The sequence below is a fragment of the Polistes dominula genome, unplaced genomic scaffold (genome assembly GCF_049000335.1).
Source record: "Polistes dominula isolate Pdom_NZ unplaced genomic scaffold, Pdom_raw_medaka contig_17, whole genome shotgun sequence".
Taxonomy (NCBI): domain Eukaryota; kingdom Metazoa; phylum Arthropoda; class Insecta; order Hymenoptera; family Vespidae; genus Polistes; species Polistes dominula.
The window spans coordinates 4,167,431-4,188,321 of NW_028301049.1; the positions used below are offsets into that span (position 1 = coordinate 4,167,431).

The following is a 20,891-nucleotide window of genomic DNA, read 5'->3' on the forward strand; positions in this document are numbered from 1 at the left end:
AGACCGCTGAGCTGGTGTCGATGAGGAACCGGAGTTTCGACGTCCGGTCGATTACGTGCAAGCGCTTTCCGGGAGTAACGCCGACCACCGTTGCTTGCGGAGGCGGGGGCGTAGTTAGTTTCCCGGCGGCTTGTAAGAGCACGGCGATTCGCACTGATCAGCGTCGTGCCAGAAACGACGGTGGTACCAGCACCACCCTTCGGGTGCCCGCCTGGGGGACGTCGACAAACGGGTCCGCGATCGGGCAGGGGTCCGGGCCCTGGCGCGTCTGGGATCGCGGTCCTCCAGGACGGCGGTCAGATGCTCAATGGCTGGAAGGAGCTGGCCTATGCTTGCTTGAAGCTGCGTGATAGCCCCCAGAAGCTGTGTGGAAGGCGCGCAGTCGCTTGCTCGGCCGCCCTCAGAGTGCGAAACGGGGCGCGGGTTGACAGCGTGGATTGCCAGGTCTGGGCCCATGAGCTGGTCCGCGAGCTGCGCCAGATCTTCCAGGGAGCTCGTCCGCGTCTGGAGCGCACGACACAACCGGCTGGTCTGGGGTGGAAGGAGGTCCAGCCATTTTATTTTCAGGGCCTCGTCCGGGATGGCGTTGTTCGCCAACCGCTTCATGTAGCGCAGGAGCTGCGAAGGCGTCCGGTCTTTTAAGCGTAGCTTGTTCAGCACTTTGTGTAGCTGCCTGTCCTCTGAAGCTGCTAGCCGCTTCAGAACCGCCTCTTTGAGCGCCATGTACCGGTTGGACATTGGCGGGCGCAGGATGATGTCCGAGACCTCTTGAGCGACCTCCGGCGGTAGGCTTGCTGTCAGAAGGTTGTACCGGCTGCGATCGGAGAGAACCCTGTTGGCCGCGAACGTGGCCTCAACCTGCGCGAACCAGAGCCTCGGGTTGAAACTCCAGTAGGCGGGGAGCACGCAACGCTCGACGGATCCCACCGTGGCGAGTGTCTGCGGCGGGCTCGAGACGCCTGGCGCACCTGACACGAGCTTGATCTCTGCGTCATGTGACAAATCTTTCGGAGGAGCGCTGGCCTCGGCTTCGACCGGAGTGGGAGTGAGATACGGTGACGCGCGGTGCATGGGGTCGCTGTAGTAGTCGGCACGCTTCGGGCCGAGTCGGTTACCGAGAGAGAGAGAGAGAGAGTTAGCGCGTCAACTACCGAGTCGACTAGTGCGCGCGGCGGACGAGTTTTCGGTCCGTTTCGGCAGCTGTCGGGACGTCGGTTCGGTTCCGCGTCGCGGCGCAAGCGCGGTGAACGTCAGGCGGATAAAGACGAAGAGGATGTAACGTCTCTGGTTTGAAAGAAGACATTGCTGAAGGGAGGGGAGGAGAGGTAAGAGATACCGGTAAAAACAAAGCGAGGAAAAACAAAGAGAACAAAGGAAATGAACAAAGGAAATCCTGACGCTCTAATCTCCCGACTCCAGAGATTCTGCTGGAGGCTGGAGGCCGCGAGTACCGCGGTTTTTGCTGGTCAGCGGTGTCTCGCTGAGTCCGGTACCCGTGGCGGGTACCGCAGATCTGGCCGTTAACGACGGACGGCGCGAAGACACCTAGCACTAAGAGCACACACAAAGACGACACTAACCACGTATATCACGTGAATCACAAAAAATCACGTCGGGGTCACCACTTTGGAGACGAAGAGGTGAGGTCTCCAACAGAGCGTAGGTCAGTGTTCTTTAATCAAGAGTGAGCCGTTAGGAATGCTAGGTCAGATAATAGTCTTTATTGTTTCTTCGTACAGATAATTATTCTCTTTTGTTTTGTCGCTATCTCAGTCGGATTCGAACTGAACGTCGTTCGGCTAAATTCGGCCCGGGGGGATTGGGCCCCCGGCGCGGTGTCCGTCTCGGACGACCGCGGCGCTGCTGAACGCGTACCGCCACATACATCCTGAGGTATATCTATGTTTTTTTTGTGCATATCATCGATTGTTTTGTTCCGTGTTGCGTCGGTTTCCTCGGAGTCGCGATTCCCGTGCCGTGCTGGAACGTTGCACGGCCCCTGAGGGAGTGTTTGTGTGTGTCCGTATTATCGACGCCTGCTGGTTCATTCACTCTGGGAGAACCCGTTTATAAGGATCCCAACAATTCGCTTTCCATAATATCCCGTTTATAAAGACTCTGGCCATTCGCTTTTCAGGGTTGCCTGTTTATAGGGTCCCTGATCATTAACATCACCAGTTTCCCATTTAGTCGCCTTTTACGAAAGGCAGGAAATACCTTCGGTCTATTCTACCCCAGGACCAACACAGGGATTTATTTTTTAATTTGTTTATTATATTTTGAAATATTATTGTCACTATTAGGACCTTGAGTAAGTTCTCGCTGTTTCATCAAAGATGGCAATAACAGTACTCCGTGCTTGAAATTTTGAATGGTAACGCACTTGCAAGAAAGTACTGTGTCTAACCTAAAATTTCATTGTATGATAGTTCACTTTAGTGTAAATAAAGTAATTTTTTATTAGTTTTAAAAATGTTTACTTTTGTGCCAACTAAAGTGTATTGGCGGGGAATTTTTTTGCGCTACTTTGTTCAAAAGAAATCAGCAGCTGAAGCACATAGAATTCTTGTTGAGACTTATGGTGACAATGCTCTGTCAGATACTACATGCAGAGACTGGTTTCGACGCTTCAAAGATAATGACTTTGAACTTGAGGATAAAGAACGTTCTGGCGTACCAAAAAAATGTCAAGACAGAGAATTGGAGGAATTACTCGATGAAGACCGATCTCAGACGCTAGCAGAACTTGAACAAACATTACAAGTTGATGAGTTAACTGTTTCAAAACGTTTAAAAATGTTAGGAATGATCCAGAAGCAAGGACATTGAGTGCCATATGAATTGAAGCCAAGAGACATCGTACGGCGTTTTTTACGTGTGAACTACTGCTTCAACGGCAGAAAATAAAAGGTTTTTTGCACCGTATCGTGACTGATGATAAAAAATTCATACACTATGATAATCCAAAGCGTAGAAAATCATGGGGTAAGCCTGGCCATGCATCAACATCGTCCGCAAAACCAAATATCCATGGTTCGAAGCTTCTTCTCTGTATTTGATGGTATCAGCAGAATGTAATTTATTATGAGCTGCTCAAACCGAATGAGACTATCACGGGGGATCGCTATCGACTTCAATTGATGCGTTTGAGTCGAGCCTTAAAAGAAAAACGGCCGTTATACGACAACAGTGTATAATACGACAAAGTGATTTTGTTACATGACAACGCCCGGCCTCATGTTGCAAAACAAGTGAAAACCAACCTGAAAACGCTCGATGGGAAGTTCTACCCCACCCGCCGTATTCACCTAACATAGCTCCTTCTGATTTTCACCTATTCCGTTCGATGGCACATGGCTTAGCTAACTAGCGTTTTCATTCTTACCAAGAAGCTAAAAAATGGGTCGATTCTTGGATAGCCTCAAAAGACATGTCGTTTTTCCAACACGGAATTCATATACTGTTAGAAAGATGGAAAAAAGTGGTCTTTAGGGATAGGCAATACTTTCAATAAAACGTTTTTGTTCCTTATATTTTAAATAAAGTTTTTATTTTTTTAAAACAGCGAGAACTTATTCAAGGTCCTAATAAATTGTTATTATATCAAAGGGATAAAGGTATATTTAGAAAGATTATTTCTTTTTTAATAGGTGGTCGGTGGAAGACTAATAGTATCAAAGAAATAACTGGTACAGTAGTTATTGAGTTTGAAAAACAAACCTACATAAAAGCTCTTGATAATGAGCTTTTTACGCTTAGTGCTCCTCACGCAGATTGCGAAGGCCCTAGTCCCGAAAAAAATCTTAACAGCACTTTGTATAAGCGACAATTTAATAGCGTTAAAATCGGGTATGGTAAATATCTTGGTGTTGACAAAAATGGTCTTGTTGTTGGACGTAGTAATGCAATAGGTGTTATTGAACAACAATGGAAACCAATTTTTAAAGTAAGTTTTCTGACAAATAATAACTCAAAAAAATATCATTTTTTCTTTTAATATGTAACGTATTTTTATTTATTAAATTTTTTTAAAGTGACAAACTTGCTATATTAAGTAATATGATAGGAAATTTCATTTCTGTAACTGACGAAGACGATGTTATTTGCCAAAGTAAAATAGCGGGTTTATCAGAATATTTTACTATAAGAAGTATTATAGAACGTGACAATAAACCTAATATCTAGATATTCCAAAAGAAGAAGTTGGTTATTTTGCTGATGTAGAAGTAAACTATGTGTAAGTATATGACATTAATTTTCATATAATTAGTATATCTATATAAATATTATTATAATAAATAGTCTAATAAATGTTTCATTATGTTACAGACGTAAATTTCCAAAATTTCAAGATAGAAAACTAAGAATAAATAAAGAAGATCGATCTGCCTTCTGATAGAAAAGCTAAAATGAAAGGAAATTTACATGAAACTTTACTAGATCGAAGGAGTGAAATGAAAGCTGATCGTTATTGCAAATAGATTATTTGTATTAAAATGGTAATATACATATTTTTAGGTTGCCTAGATACAAATTCTGTTCAGTATACTATATATACATATTTATTCATTATGTATGTAGGAGAGTTTTAAGTGTCGAAGATGTAGACAAAAAACTAGTACACAGTTCTTTTCTTTAAATTTAATTTTTTAGAAAGAAAAACTCTATTCAGAGACTACAAGAAAAGATTAGGATGGCCTTAAAACCATAAACAAACCTAAGAATTATCAGGATATATTGGTGCAATAAAAACCCTTTGTGCAGTGTCGGGACCCTTTGAAGAATTTCGGATTCCTATGTAAACATATGCGATATCATAAAAAGAGATAACATTTCGATGTTCTAGATGAAGTTTCTTTATGCATAGTTCCAACTACCAGAAACCATAGGCTGTACCCGTCGGTGGACTATGGGGGTGGATACTTATGCTATTGGTCAATAAGATTCGTAAGCTCCTCTTCTCTCCAAAGGTGTGTAGGTCATTTCTGATATAAAATACGTGGAAAGAAATAAGAAGTTAGCAGTCATAGTCGTAGCTTAAAGGTCGCTATCAGTTGTAAGAATACAGTCGCTCATCTAAGTTGTAAAAGTAAGATTGTGAAACTATTATTGTACTTTTTCTAATACCTGTTTTAAATAAATCTTATTAATAGGATTAAACTTGGTGTATGTTCACCTCGCACCTCTCACCCTAAATAAAATTTCCTACATGTATTCATTAAAATTGTAATACAATATTTGAATAGGCAATTCAGTAATTTTATCATTAAGTTATCCATAAATTGGAGTCAATTTTGAAATAAATGAGCAATTTATTATGAAAAATAGACTTATGTTAGATCACTTTCAAAATTAAAGCGGCTTAGTGCCATAGTATTTTGTACATATTACATGTACATTAAAAATATAAATTGATACAAATTTTTTAGACAACCCAATATTTAAATTAACACATGCAGTCAACAGCTTTACAATATTACTAGCTGACCCGGCAAACGTTGTTTTGCCATGTAAATAATTTCTAGAGAATTTCTAGTGTAGAAAAAAAAATAACTAACTTATTGGAAGTGTGTAAGGATGTGGTATATGAGTGAAAAAGGCATGGAGCGCTGTGAACGATGAGGGAATATAAAAATAACAAAACACCAAACATTAATTTTTTTAATTTATTATAATTTATTTTAGGTAATAATTATAATTGTCCGTGTGAAAAACATAGTGTGCTCAAATCTAAGCCACAAACAGACATTGTTTGGCCTTGGGATATATTAATAGTTACTGCAAATTCCAATCTAATCGGAAATTAAATACGCTTAAATTGAATTAGCACATCTGTGGGTATAATAGGTATTCATGTATATATTTTCACCTCAAAACTTGCCATTTAAAATGGTAGCTTCGATAACGTTTTTCATTAATTTTTTAATGACTAATCGCGTACCGTTGCACAGCCGTAGCGGGTTCAAATTACGAAGAAAAATAATTGGAGATCCAACCTTCAATTGTAAGTTATGCGGTGGCATGCCTGGCAAATCCAGTGAGTTCCAAAACTCTGTTAGAAAATTTACAGCTTCAGTGGCATCGCAAACTGTATCAATAGATTTATATGATACCAAGTCCCCTGGCAATAACTGTTATATCTTCAGATTCAAAATGTCAACGTCCACATTTTTTGCCACTAAAATTGCTCTTTCTGCAGGCCACTCGAGATTTATGTAATTCGTGTGTACTTTGGAAAATATTTGTTCAATGAGAGCATCTTGCGATTCAATGATTGTGCAGAAATCAGTCGGTAATTTTACGCATTCAGTTTCATCTATAGTGACTTTTCCATCGCCGATATCCAAGAGTTGTTTTGAAAATGTTTCAGCGGATGGATCTTGAAGCATTTGAACGCGCATATTTACTTTTAGCTGTACTTTTTCAACATTACGCTACAATGGCGATGATTTTAAGCAGGCGTTGATTTCATCAGCGTATGTTGAACGTGGAATGAACGTGGAAGTGTTTGTCTGAAGTCACCTGAAAGGACTAACAGAGTGCCACCAAATAGTTTGTCGTTGTTTTTAATATCTTTCAATGTCCTGTTCAACGCCTCAAGCGAATGTTTGTGTGTCATGGTACATTCATCCCACATGATAATTTTACATTATTTCAGCATTGCGGCTATGGACGATTGTTTTTTTATGTTGCACACTGCGTCAGGGTTATTTTAAATATTTAGTGGTAGCTTAAATACTGAATAAGCTGTTCTGCCTCCACCTAATAAAGTTGCCGCAATGCCCGATGATGCAACGGCCAATGCAATGCCATTATTTGATCGTATTTCAGCGAGAATTAGCGAAATAAGGAATGTCTTGCTAGTTCCACCTGGTGCATCTAAAAAGAAGAACCCAACTTGTCCTGCTGAAACTGCGAGCATAATGCGGTTGTAAATGGTTCTTTGTTCCTCATTCATTAGTGGGACATTGCGAGTAAAAATTGCCGCCATTTCTACAGTGTTGTACTGTAGTTCACGATTCATTTCAGTGTTCATTAAATCAGTTGCACCTCGATTTGGCGAATTCATACCGAAATGACTGAGTGGTAAGTTGGCAATGATAATGCAAAGATCCTCAATAGCAATCAATGCTTTATTGTACATATCGTCGCTGAATGTTATCACTAGATCGTTACACCGTGTACGATGTTGATGCAATATATCATCAGTCATTAAATCTTTGTGATTATCCCACAATATCTCTGCTCGGGCTGGAAAACATGTAGTCAACACTATAGCGAATAGTAGACGAATTTGTATTGCTGTACAGTTTAATGTTGCTTCAGCAAGCATACATTCCCACTGGTTGTTATCTTCTAGCAAGCTGAGTGCAAGGCATGCATCTTTATACGTTGGATACTGTTGCCCATTCACTTTACGTATATCTTGAAATGACAATGGGCCAGTAACATTAACCAACAACAGTCGAAGATAAAAGCACTCAGTCTGTCTGGGATTCACTGTAAATACTCGCCCCAAAGCGTTTGATGTGAATAAATTGGGACATGCATCAACTAGTGAGCCTTGCTTGCGGGGTATCCATTGTTTTATTTGAGCCCATGTGAAATAGCGTGGTACTTGTCCCTTCATGAAGATTAGCGGATATTGAAAAGCGTCATTTGAACGGTGTGTATCAGCAATGAACTGAAGATTATTATTTCTCCTACAAATCACAATTTCTCGGGCACCTGTACGATCGCCAACCATGATTCCAGCAATGTCGTCAGCAACTGGTGCATTGAATCTACGAATGTGTTCTCCAACTGGTGTTTTATCAGGATTAATAACAATAGCGTGATTATCGCTTTATAAATTGTGCATGTGGGATTTGAATATTTTCAACAGTTCATTGTACTCATTCAATAGAGCATCCGATGCGACTGGCAAAGAATGAATCAAGGGTATTGTAGCCACAACTTGCATCCACCCGATTGGCTAGTGCGCTTCCAGAGTCCTCGCCGCCCATAAAGTAGATTCGTAAAAATTTATGTTGTTCGTTTGGCATTGGCAGCAATGAGCCAATTTTATGATAAACTTGGCCTCTGATTTTAAATGTAGAATTTTATTGTTAACCATTTGCATTAGTATTTTGAACTAATTCTGTTGCTTCGAACGATGTCATTTGAAAGCATGAATTGAATGTTCGAATGGTCTTCAGAAACACGTTAGAATCTGGATCTGTGCCGATAAGCAAACCGTTCAATGGTTCCGGTGGTGTTTCAATTTCAGGTAGTTGCACCTTCCCTGACGCGCAACACATCCCGGATGGTTCATTTTTGAATTTCAAAGAATGACAATATGGGCATTCTTTGTCCATAGCACCAATTACCACTTTTAAATGAGCATAATATTCAATATCGAGCTCATACTGGAATGCTAGACGCAGGAATGATTTAGCTACAAATGCTCGATGTGCTTGTTAGCGTTGTTGGTCAATTGCTCTGCGTCTATTAACAGTAAAACGGTTTGATTGTCGTTGTTCTAATCTCATGACTTCATTGCGTTCAGCTCGTGTATCATCTAATTGTTCTTGACGCAATTGCGCCATTTTCACACGCGCTCCAGTATTTTCTTCCTGAAATTGTTCTTCGGTTCTTTGGACTCTTCTATTTCGAATGCTTCTACATTTATTTGTATCACGGCTCAAATTGGCCCCTTTGCGTTTTGTTGGCATTGTTCACTGTACAATACAAAACACATAAATAGAACTGATTGAATTATTTAATGATAAATATTATTATATTAATAATTTATTTTATCTTTGTTTACGTTAAATATACATGTAAAAATTAGATAGATTCACGAAAGCGAAAAATTTTATTTTTCTTAATTATATCGAAAATACATATTGTTAGAAATAGTAAAAAAAAATTCTGTAGAAGTTAGAGCTCTTATAAGTAAACACAAAAAAAAATTCAGCTTTGCTGAAGTCAAATAAAAATAGTAGTGTGATAAAGCCACGATCAATACCTCGTCTAATGTCGTCAGTTAACTTCAGCAGCGCGGTTTGAGTGCTATGATTAGCGCAAAAGCCAGACTGGCTGTCATCGATGAGGCCATTCACCTCAATGAACCGAGAGAGCTGGTTGTGAACCAATCTCTCGAGAACTTTTGAAAGATAACATAAGAGAGAGATTGGTCTGTGGTCATTCAGACACCTAGGAGATTTGACCTTGTTTAGAGCTAGAACAACAGAGCGCTTCCATAGTGACGGAAAGTAAGAATATTGTAGCGATGCATTGAGGATTTTAACAAGGTATGGGCAGATGACCGGTAGCGCTGACTTGACTCCACAATGCGGTATTTCATCTGCTCCTCTGGTCTGAGAACTAGAGTTTACAATGATGCTTATATCTGCTAGGGTGACTAGAGAAAAGTTAAATTTCTCATTGCTGTTGCTTGCGGAAAGTGAATTAAGAAAAACAGAGGTGGAATTTGGATCTGCCAGAGGATCAAATGAAACACCAGCAAAGTATTCATTAGGCTGGTCGACAGTAAAATTTGTGGGAGCAGCCACCGGTCCAGCACAAACACCCAAGTGCCTGAGTTCCCTCCAAAGCAGTCTCGGATCACTGAGGCCCCTCAGTCTGGTATAGTAATAATTTAGACGCGCAGCACTGATGGACTCATGGGCACCATCACGGGCACTTCGGTATGCTAGGAGGTCAGGTAGAAGTCTCGTGCGTTTAAAACGTCTGTAAAGTCGGTCACGTTCGGAAACTAGGGATCTGTGGTGTGAAGTAAACCAGGGATGATTACGTTTGTTAGGTTTGATGAGTTTAAGTGGAGCAAATTTGTCTATGGCTTTATTGAAATGTTGGTTTAAGGAATCTAAGGCAGGGTCGATACCAGAGGATTGATTGAGGTTAGTGTCTAAGAGGTTCCAGTTGCAAGAGTTCAAGTAAGAGAGAAAAGTGGCAGTGTCCAGTTTTTTGTAATCACGGAAATAAAAAGAATTTTGAGTATGTGAAGAGTTTTGGATAGAAAGTGTTGCGGAAATTAGGTCATGACCGTCGGTGAAAGGCACATCTGTTTTTCCGAATTTATGGATTCTGTAACTACGGTCAGCATCAACTTTGTCGGTGCCAATGATGGTGTCCTGTGAGTCCACCAGGCAAAGGTCAAGCCAGGTGTCAGAGGTTTTGGTGTGGAATGTGGCCCCGTAAGGCACCGAGTAAAGGTTATTCTCATCAATCAATTTGCGAATAAATTTCGCGTCTTCAGAGTTACTAAGTTGATCAACGTTGAAGTCTCCGAGAATAACCTTAGTGGTATAGTTGTGCATAGTACTGACGAGTTTATCTACAAAGTCGTTATCTTTTAGAAATGGTGCCTTAGAAGGGCGATTAACCACAGCTACAAAGATCTTATTGATTCCAGGAGCAGAGACTTCACAAAACAGATACTACGGATAACCAGGCTGATGGGTCCAAGCAGCAGAAGAAGCACAGATGACAGATACCTTCAGAGAGTCATGTATGTAGAGTGCAACACCGCCTCCACTGGCATTACGGTCATGTCTGTTGAGAGTGTAACCGGGTAAATCGAAGAGAGAATCCAGAATGACCTGAGAAAGTTTGGTCTCAGTGACAGCAATTATGTGGTAGCAGGGTTGAGTGGCCAGATAGAAGCGTATCATTTTAATGCGTGCCCTAAGAGAGTTTACATTGACATGACAAACCCTAAGGTATACCTTTGTTTCGTCACCCCCACCTGCAGAATTAAGTAGTTGATGAGTGTTTTGAGAGATGATGGTGTGGTTAGGCAGTTGATGACTGTTTTCAGAGATGATGGGGTGGTTACGTAGGGTAGATGGATTGTGCTGTCTAGGTGGCTTGATAGGAATAGTAGGTTGACTGAGTGGAAGCAGCGGTGAATAAGAAGTGTTGCCTAGTTTATTGCTAAAAAATTATCAAGATCATTGGTAGAGCTAATAAGTACAGGAATGGCCTCACTCTTCTTCTTCGCGTATATGCATCCACTTTTGATAAAATAAAAGAACATAGGAGTAGACTGCTGCTTCTTCTTCGCCTGGATGTTCAATTTGAGTTTATAAGTCGGTCCATCCAGTAATTTATTAATATTAATATTAGTCTCTGGGAGAGGCACAGTGCAGCCAGCTTGTATGAGTGAATCCTGAGAAAGCTGAGATGAACGGAGAACTTTACGTTTAATTTTGTCAAACAATATAGCTTCTGCTAGCGCCGGAGAGAGCAACGTTACTGCAATGGTAATACGATTGCTTGATGGAGCAGCGGCAATTTGTGAGAGTTGGACATCGATCAGCTGGTTAATAGAAGGTGTTGTCATTGTAGTGGTAGGTACAAATACAGGTGGCGCAGTGGCAGCTGGAGGACCACGTTTGTTCAGAAGACGCACTCTAACGATATCATGCTCGACAATAGATGGTCGGATGGTGCGTATGACATTCAGAGCTAAGAGGTTGATGTTAATACGTTCTTTTGACGTATTGCCGCAATCAATGCCACTAATAACTAGTGTAAAATCAGGATTTGTGTGTCTAGTGACTGGTGTATTTCTCTGAAAAGTGCTGTTCTGCGATAATGTCATAGGGTCTAGCGAAGAGTTTGAAGTGGTGCTTTGTTGGTGTAGGTTAGCGGTGACAAAGTCACGCAGCGATTTATTTTCTTCTTGCAGGTGTTTAACCTGCCCCTCAAGCACGTCGATCCTATTAACAAGTTGTGGTAACTGTTCCAGAGGAGTAACTTTCTGGTTCAGTACAGCGAGGTCATGGTTGATACTGCTACGAAATCCACCCAAATCGGTAACCAACGTTTCCAGTTTCTTCCAAATATTTAAGTTGGTTGGTGTATAAGACGCAGAATCTATAGAATGGGCTCCAAATGTAAACTGAGCAAGGAGCGAATCGGGAGTGGTTGACCTCGAATCGCCAAGCGCATGCATTCTTGATCCAGAAACGGCAGATGACTGAGAGTTCGATCTAGTGCGCGGTCCTTCCTCATTGGCCAAGGAAAACAGAGTGGTTCTTTCGACGCAGCTGTCACAAACCTGAGTCAACTCTCCAACCGTATTTCTTACATTATTTAGTTTTGAGCAAGTAGAATGATGCGTAAGATTGCAATGCAGACAGGAAATACGCTTGGTTTTGCCAGTGATAGCCCTCTCGCAGCTACCACAGATACATGCAGTGGTTTTTGAATTAGAATTAGAAGACATTGTAGAAGTGACAGTAAAAAATCAGATGAATTCAACAAAACCACGACGAAACTGTAATAACGGTAATAAAGCTGCAGTGTTGGTAAGTGGGTAAGTTGTCGACTTTAAATCAATTATAGTTCAGAATTTGATTGATAGATGGCGTGAAAAACTACTTTGCCGACGTTAACTGCAATTCAAGTACCAATCTTAACCAAGAGATGGCGCCACTTATATCAAAAATCGCAGATTTTGTTGTTTATGATGCCTCCAATAGATTTGTAGGTTAGGATGCGCCAGAGATTGATAAAAATGATCAATAGCTGACCTATTTATCTGTAGGTGGGCGTACTTAGGTGAGCAGACGCAGCTGGTAATCCTACTAATTGACAATCCCGCTGTGACTTGTTGAAGAAAAGTATGTATAGTTGACAGGTAGCACTTTGAGGTTAGAACTTTTAATGCGGACTTTCGACTGATTATTAGAGTTGCACAAAATGGTAAATTTTGTAATTCAATCAGCTAACAAGTCCTACTTGATCCTGTGAGTGAATCTCGCACAAAAAACCAATGTAAGTATAATGTTACAGCCAGTACAAGCAGAGTGTTAGAAAAGGCGTCTATACGTACCGAGAGAGAGAGAGAGAGAGGCTTGTGGTCCGTAAGCAGTGTGCAAGGGTTCCCCTCGAGGATGCCGGCAAAATGCTTGACCGCTGCGAACGCTGCTAGAAGTTCCCGATCGTAGGTGCTGTAGCGCCATTCGGTGTCTGACAGTTTCCTGGAGAAAAATCCGAGGGGCTTCCAGCGCCCGTCCGGGCCGGATTGCTCCAGGGCGGCTCCGATGGCAACGTCGGATGCGTCAGTGAGGAGACGCAGGCGGGCGTCGCGGGGCAGAAAGGATATTGCGGTGGCCTCCGCCAGCGCCTGCTTGCAGGCGTCAAAGGATCTCTGTGAGAGGCTCGACCAGACGATGGGAACTGGCTTCTTCTGCTGCGGTAGTTCCCTAAAGAGGTCATTGAGCGGGGCCAGGAGGCGCGCAGCTCCAGGGATGCAGCGCCTGTAGTAGTTGATCAGCCCCAGTAAACGGCGGAGCTGCAGCGAGTTGGTAGGCTGAGGGAACGCTCTGATGGCCTCGACCTTGCTGGCGGGAGGGCGGCAGCCCTCAGCCGAAATGACATAGCCTAGGTAGGTAACCTCCTGCTTGGCCAACACGCACTTGTCCGGGTTGATCCTGATCTGGGCCGACCGCAGCGTGGAGTGGAGCGTCCTGAGGTGGTCCAGGTGTTGTTGCTTGCCGTGGGAGACGACGATGATGTCGTCGAGGTACGCGCGCGCGAAAGGCAGGTCGAGCAAAGATCTTGTAAACTCAATAAGGCCGAAAGGCGTCGTGATGGCCGCCTTGTGCGCGTCCTCGGGAGCGATCGGGAGCTGGTAGAACGCCTTCTTGAGGTCGATGAACGAAAAGGTGTCTCCCTTGAGTTCCAAAAGCAGGTCCTCTATGATGGGCAGAGGGTACTTGTCGGGCACGGTGCGGCTGTTGAGTTGACAGTAGTCTCCCGTGATGCAGTAGGATCCGTCCGGTTTCGCCACCAGCAGGAGCGGGCTAGCCCAGGAGCTCTTGGACTCGCGCACGATGCCCATGTCGAGTAGGGCCCGGAATTCCGCGCGGGCTGCTTGAAGGCGCTCGCCGTGGAGGCAGCGGGGACGCGCCACTGCTGGAGGCCCGGATGTGGTGATGTGGTGGCAGACATCTAGATTTGGGAGGGCCACGGTCGTACTCCCCGCAGTAGCTAGGTCTTGGAACTCCCGGAGAAGGTCCGCGAAAGCCCCTCGGCGACGTTGGGCGGAATGATGACCGCGACCGAATGTATCCGGACCGGGAGGATTGTGCCGGCCGATTGGTGGATGAGGTCCGCGTCAAGGAGCCTTCTGTTTTGCAGGTCCACTGCCAGGCCGAAATGCGCGAGGAAATCCGTTCCCAAGATGGGGTCGTGGACATCAGCGAAGATAACCCTCCATGAGAACGGCTTCGGGAGGTTGAACTCCCGCGTCATAGCATGTGTGCTGAAAGTGCCGATGGTTGAGGCGTTAGCTGCACTAAGGGTGAGAAGGCCTCGCGGTAGGTCCCGCTTGAAGAACGTGCGCAGCAGCAGAGAGACCGCCAAGCCCGTGTCGATGAGGAACCGGAGTTTCGACGTCCGGTCGATTACGTGCAAGCGCTTTCCGGGGGAAACGCTGACCGCCGCTGCTTGCGGGGGCGGGGGTGTAGTAAGCTTCCGGGCCCTGGCGCGTCTAGGGCCGCGGTCCTCTAGGATGGCAAACAGATGCTAACCAGCTGAAAGGAGCTGGCTTATGCTTGCTTGTAGCTGTCTGTCCTCTGAAGCTGCTAGCCGCTTCAGAACCGCCTCTTTGAGCGCCATGTACCGGTTGGACATTGGCGGGCGCAGGATGATGTTCAAGACCTCCTGAGCGACCTCCAGCGGTAGGCTTGCTGTCAGCAGGTTGTACCGGCTGCGATCTGAGAGAATCCTGTTGGACCTGTTGGACTTGAACGTGGCCTCGACCTGCGCGAACCAGAGCTTTGGGTTGATACTCCAGTAGGCGGGGAGCACGCAACGCTCGACGGATCCAACCGTAACGAGTGTCTGCGGTGGGCTCGAGACGCCTGGCGCCCCTGACGTGAGCTTGGTCTCTGCGTCGTGTGTCAAATCTCTCGGAGGAGCGCCGGCTTTGGCGTCGACCGGAGTGGGGGTGAGAAACGGCGACGCGCGGTGCATGGGGCCGCTGTGTAGTCGGCACGCTTCGGGCCGAGTCGGTTACCGAGAGAGAGAGAGAGATAGTTAGCGCGTCAAGTAACGAGTCGACAAGTTCGCGCGACGGACGGGTATTCGGTCCGTTCCGGCGGCTGTCGGGACGTAGGTTCGGTTCGGCGTCGCAGCGCAAGCGCGGTGAGCGTCAGGCGGACAAAGACGAAGAGGATGTAACGTCTCTGGTTTGAAAGAAGACGTTGCTCTAGGGAGGGAAGGAGAGGTAAGAGATACCGGTACAGACAAAGCAAGGAAAGACAAAGAGAACAAAGGAAATGAACAAAGAAAATGAACAAAGGAAATCCTGACGCTCTACTCTCCCGACTCCAGGGATTCTGCTGGAGGCTAGAGGCTGCGAGTCCTGCTGTTTTGGCTGGTCGGCTGTGTCTCGCTGAGTCTGGTACCCGTGGCGGGTACTGCGCGGAACTGGCTGTTAACGACGGACGGCACGAAGACACCTGGCACTAAGAGCAAACACAAAGACGACACTAACTACGTATATCACGTAAATCACAAAAGATCACGTCAGGGTCACCACTTAGGAGAGGATGAGGTGAGGTCTCCAACAGAGCGTAGATCAGTATCGTGAGTTAAGAGTAAGCCGTTTAGGTATGCCAGGTCAAATATAAGTCTTTATTGTTTCTATGTAAAGTTAATCAATTTCTTTCGTCTCGTCGCTTTCTAAGTCGGATTCGAACTGAACGTCGTTCGGCAAACTTCGGCCCGGGGGGATCGGGCCCCCGGCGCGGTGCCCGTCTCCGACGACCGCGGCGCTGCTGAGCGCGCACCGCCACATATATATGTAAGTTTGGGCTAGTCCAGACTATAGCGCGTCACGTCAGAGGTCGTTCCTGCTCGACATTCATGCCAAGCGAGATACGCGGATGTTTGCACTCGTCAGTCGTAACTGCGTGATAACAGCAGAAACCACGTTGAGATAAGTGGGAGATTCATGGTGTCTATCGCCAAGCAATATTATAATTTTCAATTGTAAATTTAATAATAAGTTATATTTATATATTAATAATTATAATCAAGTAAAGCTGTACTTGTTGTTGATTCAGGTAATCCTGCGTAAAATCTTGTATTATAATTATTCTAATCGCTTTTTGTATATGTATATAGTGTAAATATATTTCAGTTATTACTAGCATCAACCGCAGTACAATTGATTGGTGATGTTGTTTCCAAATTTCTTAAGAAAAAGGAAATTGTCTTATAAATCAACAACACAAAATAGCTGTCGTTGGAGCAAGATTCTGCTTTGTCTCAGAGGCATTGGACGTAAAATCCACCATTTTGAGAGTCCGCACTATTCAATTAGAAGGAGAGGACACGACTTACGAATTTCCGGAACACCTTTTAACAAAGGAGAATCATTCAAATCTTTTTGAAACTAAGATTGTAAGGAATATAGTCAAGAATTTAAAAACACGTGGAAAATTCCGGAAGGTCTTGATTTCTCTAGTTGATAATCTAAAGGAACAATACTTGGATGAAGAGGGGAACGTATGTTACGACGGTATGTATTTGGATGAGTGTCGGGCATATGTCGATCCTAGTCCTGTTCCCACCCAAAATCTTGAGTCAGTTTTGCATGAAAAAAATTCGTCACGAGTAAAGAACATGGTTTTAGAAAAATTTTCGGGAAAAAACCAGAACGCGACAATATTTATGGATCTTTTTGTGAGCGAATGCACTCGTTTAGGATGTAAGGAAGTAAATTACGCGGAAACGTTGAGATGTTTTTTGGAGGGCCCCGCTCTTGACTGGTTTAACAGTTTTCTAAAAGTAAACATGATCACACGACCTTGGGAACATTGGAAAAAGTCGTTTATAGATACCTTTGCCGTTATAGGGTGGTCAGAAATAAAGTATGCGTATGAATTTCGTTATTTAAATGGGTCGCTTTTAGAGTACGCGCTAAAAAAGAGAGATCTGCTTTTAGACACAGATCCTAATATTTTAGAAAATACACAAATAAATTAAATTGTTTTGGGTTTACCAGCAAAAATTCAATTACAAATAAATAGGAAAAATATAAATACAGTTGATAGTTTAATGACACTTATAAATCAGTTAGAAGGTTTCATAGAAAGAGAAAAGAAAATTATCTCAAAAACGAAAATCTCTGAAGAAAGTAGATTAGAGAGAAAACCGTGCTGCCTCGGCAATAAAAAAGGATTCCCAAACAGATATCATTCGAAAGATATGGGCAGGTCAAAACCCCCTGATAAAGAGAAATCAAGAAACGATAAAATAAAATTAATAAATAACACAAAGATCGAAGAAAGTGTAGCATTTTCGGATGAGTCAAAAAACGGATTGCGACCCCACTTATTAAATTAAGAGTTAATATAGAGGATATGCCAGTAGTTGCGGTATATGACTCGGGAGCGAACGTATCCATAATAAATTACGATACAATAGTAAAACTAAAACTAAACAAAAAAGTAAGTGGGGAAAATAAACTAAATACATTTGCGGGCACTACGAATACGTTAGGCTCAATAAATTTAAAAATGAAGATCTTTAATATTTCAAGTACAATATGTTTTTATATTGTAAAAAGTGACTCTTTCCATGATGACATTTTGTTAGGTTTGGATGCAATAAAAGAATTTAAACTTTGTCAGGATGAGAATTGGAAAATTTTTCAAAATAATACAAAGAAATACCACGTACAGGAAAATTTGAACACAGGGTATATATCAACGAATACGGTTGTAAACAGTGAAAGTTCTTGGGAACGTGTGTGGAATAAACACAAAGAGTTATTTACAGAAGACAAATTCGAAGTAGGCAGAGTAAAAGGTTACGAAGCGACAATAAAGCTTGTTGAAAATAAATACATTGCGCGTAAACCGTACAAATGTTCTATAGCGGATAACGAAGAAATAAATTCGCAATTAAAATCGTTAGTGAGAGTAGGTCTAATTGAACGCTCCACTAGTCCTTTCGCATCCCCGGTAACTCTTGTTTTGAAGAAGGAAGAAGGGAGAAAGTCACGGTTATGTGTAGACTACAGCGAACTAAATAAAATAATAATACCAGAATGCCATCCTTTTCCGATTATTGATGATCTATTAATTAGAGTACGGGATTGCAAAATTTTTTCGAAATTGGATATAAACTCGGCCTTCTGGTCAATCTTGATTAGAGAAAAAGATAGATATAAAATCACGTTTATAACCCAAAACGGGCATTGGCAATGGAAATGTTTGCCTTTTGGATTAAAATCGTCTCCAGCTATTTTTCAGAGAATTCTGAGTGACATAGTAGCGAAAAATAATCTCGAAACTTTCGCGATTAATTACATCGATGATATTTTGATTTTTTCAAAAAATTACACAGATCATATACGGCATATTAATGAAGTTCTCAGCCATTAAAAGCGGGTTTTAAATTAAATAAGAAAAAATGCATATTTGCACAAAAATCGGGTATATATTTAGGACATGAAATTAAAGAAAATGAGGTAAAACCCCTAAATGATAACTTGATCGCAATTAAAAATTTTCCTACACAGCAAAATCAAAAAAATGAGAGGCAACTTTTGGGCAAAATAAATTTCTATTTAAAATATATACCACAAGCTTCGATCGAGTTAGAACCACTACATAATTTACTTAGGAAAAATGTAAAATTTGAATGGACACAAGAATGTGAAAACAGCTTCAAAAAAATAAAAAACTATCTCAGTTCTAAGCCGATAGTGGCAATTTTTGACCCAAAACTTCCCATATACATTTTCACTGATGCATCTAAAAAAGGAGTAGGGGCAGTTTTGAAACAACCTCAGAAAGATAACACTATTAAACCAGTTTATTTTTTCTCAAAAAAATTAACAAAGTCACAAGAAAATAAACGCGCTATTTTCTTGGAAGTCCTGGCAATAAAAGAGTGTATTTTATATTGGCAATATAAACTAATAGGAAATAAATTCACGATATTTACAGACCACAAACCGCTGGAAAATTTTAATGTGAAAAAGAGCAAAGATCCTGAATTATTGGCTTTATTAAACTACATTTCTAATTTTTATTTTGAAATCAAGTATAACCCGGGCAAAAATAATTCAGAAGCAGATAGCTTTTCGCGAAACCCGGTACTAGATGAAAGCATAAGCAGTGAAACGGCTATCAAAATAGTAAATTTTTTATCAATGGAAGAATTAATAAAAAATCAAAAACAATTAAATATAAAAAAAGAAGACAAAATAGTAAAAAGAAATAACATTTGTTATAAAATTCTAAACAACAAAGAAAAAATATGGATTTCGGAAAGTTTAGGAATTTGATTGATAAAAAAGATTCACAATGAAAGCCATATTGGAGTAAAGCAGTTAACTCTGACTTTAACTCCAAAATACTATTTTGGAAATATGCATAAACATATAAAACTTATTTGCCGAGCTTGCGATACATGTATAAGAAATAAATCGAGGTTTGGAAACTTTATGCAACCCCTTTCACAATTAGGCCCAGCTTCGAAGCCCTTTCAAATAATATCCTTGGATACAATAGGAGGGTTCAGCGGAAACAAGTCACCAAAAAAATTTTTACACTTAGTCGTAGATCATTTCACGAAGTACGCTTTTGTAGTGACCTCAAAAACGCAGTCGGCAAAAGATTTCATAAATTTAATAAAAAAAAGTTCAAAAAAGGGGGAAAATAAAATTACTACTAACTGACCAATATGCTGGAATAAACTCAAAAGAATTTAAAAGATTTCTAAAATCAGAAAACATAACAAACATTTTCACCGCGGTAGATTGCTCTTTTTCAAACGGGCAAAACGAACGAACAAATCAAACATTAGTAAATGCAATTAGGTGTAAAATTTTTGAAAATAAAGATAGGCCGTGGTCAGTCATAGCGGAAAAATGTGTAGAGAACTACAATAATACGATACACAGCACAACAAATTTTACTCTGAATTATCTGCTAAACGGAATTGATAAATCTTTTTTCCCTTCAGAACTAAACGAAAACAATTTGAAAAATCTAGATAAAAATAGAAAGATAGCATTTTTAAATGCACAAAAAATTCATGAACAAAACAAAGTTTATTATGATAAACATAAGCGTAAAATAACATACAAAGTCGGTGATCTGGTTTATATTCAGAACGGAAATCGTTTAAATAGGAAAAAACTGGACCCGGTCAGAGTGGGCCCGTTTAAAATAAAACATAAAATTTCGGATTTATTGTATGTTATTGACTCGGGATTTAAAACACCGGAGTCAAACGTGTATCATGCGAGTAAAATGATTCCCTATTTCCAAACTCCTGACTCCTGTAACGTGTGTCAAAGGGGGGGATGTAAGTTTGGGCTAGTCCAAACTATAGCGCGACACGTCAGAGGTCGTTCCTGCTCGACATTCATGCCAAGCGAGATACGCGGCCGTTCGCACTCGTCAGTCGTAACTGCGTGATAACAGCAGAAACCACGTTGAGATACGTGGGAGATTCATGGTGTCTATCGCCAAGCAATATTATAATTTTCAATTGTAAATTTAATAATTAGTTAATATTTATATATTAATAATTATAATCAAGTAAAGCTGTACTTGTTGTTGATTCAGGTAATCCTGCGTAAAATCTTGTATTATAATTATTCTAATCGCTTTTTGTATATGTATATAGTGTAAATATATTTCAATTATTACTAGCATCAACCGCAGTACAATTAATTGGTGACGTTGTTTCCAAATTTCGTAAGACAAAGGAAATTGTCTTATATATATATATAAGAATAATAGACAGAGAAATATATATATATATATATATAAGATTTTATTGAGTAAAAATAAAAGTTTATTATAATATAACAAAGACTTAAGTATTAAGGTTTAAGATAAAGA

The 20,891-nt window shown here is 41.5% G+C and overlaps 2 protein-coding genes across 2 annotated transcripts; one reads left to right on the forward strand and one right to left on the reverse strand.

Annotated features, from left to right (window-relative positions):
- Window positions 1-3,399: 3,399 nt before the first annotated feature.
- LOC107073540 (protein FRG1-like) lies at window positions 3,400-4,499 on the forward strand. Its single transcript, XM_089175455.1, is given in 6 exon segments — window positions 3,400-3,462; window positions 3,566-3,944; window positions 4,031-4,179; window positions 4,182-4,237; window positions 4,330-4,393; window positions 4,395-4,499. Coding segments are annotated over 6 exon segments (798 nt in total). The 3' UTR covers window positions 4,482-4,499.
- Window positions 4,500-6,712: 2,213 nt separating this feature from the next.
- Window positions 6,713-8,588, reverse strand: LOC149031594 (uncharacterized). The gene is made up of 3 exons (XM_089175456.1): window positions 8,504-8,588; window positions 8,114-8,437; window positions 6,713-7,803 (listed from the first exon to the last, which is right to left on the reverse strand). The coding sequence occupies exons 1-3, from the start codon at window positions 8,586-8,588 to the stop codon at window positions 6,713-6,715; spliced, it is 1,500 nt and encodes a 499-aa protein (XP_089031582.1).
- Window positions 8,589-20,891: the final 12,303 nt, after the last annotated feature.

Bases quoted from the DNA above. Each gene is read 5' to 3' on its own strand.
- LOC149031594 (XM_089175456.1), bottom strand. From the start codon at position 8,588: ATGGCGCAATTGCGTCAAGAACAATTAGATGATACACGAGCTGAACGC. The intron at 8,438-8,503 runs GTTTTACTGTTA...GAGCATTTGTAG, and splicing joins AGAACAACGACAATCAAACC to CTAAATCATTCCTGCGTCTA. The intron at 7,804-8,113 runs GTTAACAATAAA...ATAAAACACCAG, and splicing joins TCAAAATACTAATGCAAATG to TTGGAGAACACATTCGTAGA.